At 35.0% G+C, this 4,259-nt stretch overlaps 1 protein-coding gene across 1 annotated transcript; it reads right to left on the reverse strand.

The window, feature by feature from the left end:
- Positions 1-2,777: 2,777 nt before the first annotated feature.
- LOC149622725 (uncharacterized) lies at positions 2,778-3,821 on the reverse strand. The gene has a single exon (XM_089853510.1). It carries the CDS (start codon positions 3,819-3,821, stop codon positions 2,778-2,780), a length of 1,044 nt encoding a protein of 347 aa, XP_089709636.1.
- Between the last annotated feature and the right edge of the window lie 438 nt (positions 3,822-4,259).

Here is a 4,259-nt window from a genome sequence, read left to right on the forward strand (position 1 = left end):
GGAAATAGCGAACACATTTGCTTCGATTCGGAAACTGCGAACGCGCTCCCCTGGGTGTAAGTCAAGAACAACAGACAGACACACACACACACAAACACACATGCCTGTCGATTTTAGAACCTCTCCGTGACATACGTCACTCGGAGAGGTAAAAAGTTGGCCATGCCAGGAAATACGTCATAAATCGGTTGTTCATGAAAGCCAACTTCCTAGTTCGTAGGGGCCATCTTCACTTGAGCCTTGGTTAAGGACAATGAAAACTGGAAATGGAGTAAGTTAACAATTGAATTTGATACCTTCTTTTCTTATAGTTATTGTTCACATTTTAATAGAATTCTTATTCTTAGGTCTGGATCTAAAAAAGTAGTGAGCAAAGCTAAAGCTGTAAATAAGAAATTTAGTGTACCAAAAGGGAACTGGACAAAACAGTTAAAATTTGTACCAAAAACGTTTGATGAAACTGTCAATAACAAGCATCATTGTGATTCTCTAGCTAAAACACACTTAACACTCGGCTAACGGATGTTTAAAGCACATAAAGTGAATAAAGTATTTATAAACCCAGGAGAAAAAGTTTCAGATGGCTTTAACATATTTATAAAAGCTAAAGTTGATGCTTCATTTACGATATCATCCAAGTATGATGTGGCAATAAAGCTGAATGTTATTGGACAAGTTAACGTAGCCTGGTGTGCTTGTAAAGCAGGTTGTGGTGGTGTGTGTAAACATGTGGGTTCCGTATTATGGTTCATTTTGGACTGTATTAGATCAGATAAAACCTTTATTCCTGACGACTTGGCTTGCACTGAAAAGACTAGAGCTTGGAGTGTCCCTTCTCAAAATAGGAAACTCTCAAGAAGATCTTTTACTGAATTGGATTTTGTGAAGCATACACCTGGCAAAGCTAGCAAAGTTCTGCAAGAAAGGCAACAGAACCAGCAAAATTACAGTGCTTTGGATGACATAGGAACTGGCGAAGATGTCAAGAATATGTCTGCTAGAATTAAGTCACTCACTGAACGATTGAAAGCTGGTAAACGCCGCGAATTGTTTTACCTTATTCAAGAGGAAAACAATTTTACACCATATCCAAAAACATTAGCTGACCCAGAAACTAATATTACAACCGAATTGGCAATAAATGTAGTTATGAATGCTCGTACTTCACTTCCGATTGCACCCGTAGATATAGAAGACGAAATGAAAGAACTGCTTCGTATATCTATTCTGAAAACACCAGATACCTTGAAATTGACTTTAGATTGTGCAATAAATCTAGAGGTAGAAACTAGAGACCAGTCAAATTGCCTCCTATGGAAGAGTGAGCGGAAATTCAGAATCACTGCATCGAAGTTAGGTTTAATTTGCAAACGGCAGAAAGAAGTCAATGACTAATTTCTAAAAACAATTTTTAACGGAGCTGATCTGTCTAAAAATAAATAGGTGCACGAGGGGTTGAAAAACGAAAACATTGCTACAGAAAAGTATGAATTATTGCGTCCAGGAGTGAAAACCTTCGCAGTTGGTTTATGCATTAATCCTTCGTTACCAATGTTGGGAGCATCCCCTGACAGGTTGGTGCTACAAGAAAACGTAGGCTATAGCCTTTTAGAAATCAAGACATTGGCAAAATGTAAGGAACAGTCAATAAGCATCGAAGAAGCTATACAGAAGAAAGAACCAACGAGCAAGTTTTTAAAGGAAGATGAAAACGGAGAAATTTTCTTAGACCCGAACCATAACTTTCATTATCAAATACAAGGTCAGCTTGGGTTAACAGGTCTTAAGTGGTGTAATTTACTAGTAGATTGTGGAGACGAAAAGCCATTTTGCCAACGTATTAAATTTGATGAGAAGTTCTTTAATGATAAAATTGTTCAAAAATTGTTAAAATTTTATATTTATCATGGTATATAATTCCTAGAAAAGCTAATGTGATGTTAAAAAAACATTTTTGTCATTTAAAAATGCAATTTTCATATTAAAAGGTCTTGTGATATTTTTAAAATATAAAAACGGTAAATTTTTATTTCTGAAAATTAAATTTTAACTTAAGAATTTCAGATGATAACTACTCTGTTATTTTTCTGTTTAACATCGCTTCATTGCAAAAGTTTACTAAATAAGTACAAATTTTCCATATTTTGTTTAACTAGTTGTGCATAGAGTTAGGAAAAATTGTTCTTAGTATGTTATATTCTAAGCATGGGCGAATACTCGAGTAACACGAATAACTCGATCGAATATCGAGACGAATAACCGTCTCGATATTCGATAAACCCCATTTCGGGTATTCGAACGAATATCAAATAGTGAATTTTACTATTCTGGCCTACTATTCGTTAAATATTCGACTAACTATTCGTTAAATATTCGATTAACTATTCGTTAAATATTCGATTAACTATTCGAGAAAACAAAAATATTAACCCTAAAAATGTTTTAAAAAAGTAATGGCAGTTACACTTTTTAATGTATAAGTTTCTATGGGAAAATAGGCCTGAAGTGCTACTACTCTATAGCGCATCTAAATTCTAAATATAATTTAAATTGATTTTAATTAATCCTTCTATTTCTGACTATTCGATAAGGGCAATTTTAAGTTAAGCCTAATTATTCGATATTCGGTTCCCAAACAACTATTCGTCTCAGTAATTCGATAAGAAAATTTTTCACTATTCGATATTCGTCTCGACAGTCAAAAACTGGTATTCGCCCATGCTTATTATATTCCTTGACTCCTCGAATGACTCGTTCTACATGGATTCGAACACTCGCTATCCCCTGGTATAAGATTCTTCCTCCTCAGAGAGTTGGGCTTTGTTGTTTAGAAAGGGAGGCATGTTTAATTTTACACCTTTGGCTTTGAGCAAATCTGCTATCAGGAAACCCCGATCGGCCATAACTGAATCACCAACTTCTAAAAGTTTCACGACTCCCGAATCTTGGGTTAGTTCAACATCTGACATTCGACCTGGCACTAAGTCAGACACAAAGCTTATGAAACCATTCGGAGTTACACCAATGAGACCTTTAGCCGTATTGTGGGTTTTGTACGAAGACCAACAATCGCTTTGTGTTATGAAATCATTGGGTTTTTGGATGAACAGTTCAGTTTCATCCAAAACAATGCGAACGGTAGGAAATTTGGATTTAAACTCGTCTGGCATGAATCTATCAATAGCTTGTCGCGAAGGCCATATATGAAACTGAGTTAAGCGTTTCTCTAACAAGTCTATCCAAGTTGTACAAATATTTGACACAGTACTTTGTGCAATGTGAAAATGATAAGCTAAATCCTCTTCGAGAAGTCCAACTCTTAGCCTACATAGCACTAGGAAAAGTTGATCTTTGAAGTGTATTTGCATCGGGCGTCCGATAGTTTTACCTTGCCCCCTTTCAAATTTTCTTTTATAGCCCTTGGCTCCGTTATACAATTTTAAGTCTTTTAAATCAGGTTCAACTAGGGCATACAAATCTTCAAAGACCTCTGTACCACTGCATCCAGTGTAGAACTGTAACATTGCGGGAGAATCAGATACTTTCTTTAAGGAAAATCTTTGTTTCTCTTTTAACTTCTGTTCTAAAAGATTAATGTTGTTTTTATAAGCTGAACTATTAACTCTGACTTCTTTAATTTCTTTTATCAGCTCTGTATTTGCTTTCTCTAAGTCTTTGCAGTTTTGTAAAATACTTTTAAATTTCACATTTCCCTCAAGCAGCACTTTGTTCAATGATTTTAGTTTTTCATTTTCGTTGCGTAGATTTTCAATAAGAAGTTCATTTTCTTGGAGTCTTTTTATAGTTTGGGCTAGTGACATTTCTAGGTCAAGTGAGTAGTTATGATCTTGAAAATACACAAAAATTAAACTAATCAAGTAGTTAAGATTTTAAAAGGGTAAGCGTCACCTACCACTCTTGCTATTTAAATGTTTTTTTTTTCGACAGGCCCTGGCTGCTTATCATTCGTAATCAAGTCATTGGAAATAGTTACTTCTACTACTCCAAAAGTCAGGCATATCTGCCGATAATTTAGAATTCATGAAATGCTTTGGGAATTTATCAAAATACTGCCTGCGGCCACATTTAATATTAAAATTATGCCCACAAACTCTTTGATGCTTTAAACCAATAGGTTTTCTACTTGAAAATAACGACGGTCCTTTTTCAATAGTTTTAACATGTTCCAAAGTATTTTTTCTATTATCTCGGTCCACTTTTTCTTAAGTATTTCATCCTTGGGAAACGGACTAAAGCTA

The sequence above is a fragment of the Phalangium opilio genome, unplaced genomic scaffold (genome assembly GCF_054372755.1).
Source record: "Phalangium opilio isolate 3A_F unplaced genomic scaffold, DU_Popi_V2 ptg000118l_1, whole genome shotgun sequence".
In the NCBI taxonomy this organism is placed as follows: domain Eukaryota; kingdom Metazoa; phylum Arthropoda; class Arachnida; order Opiliones; family Phalangiidae; genus Phalangium; species Phalangium opilio.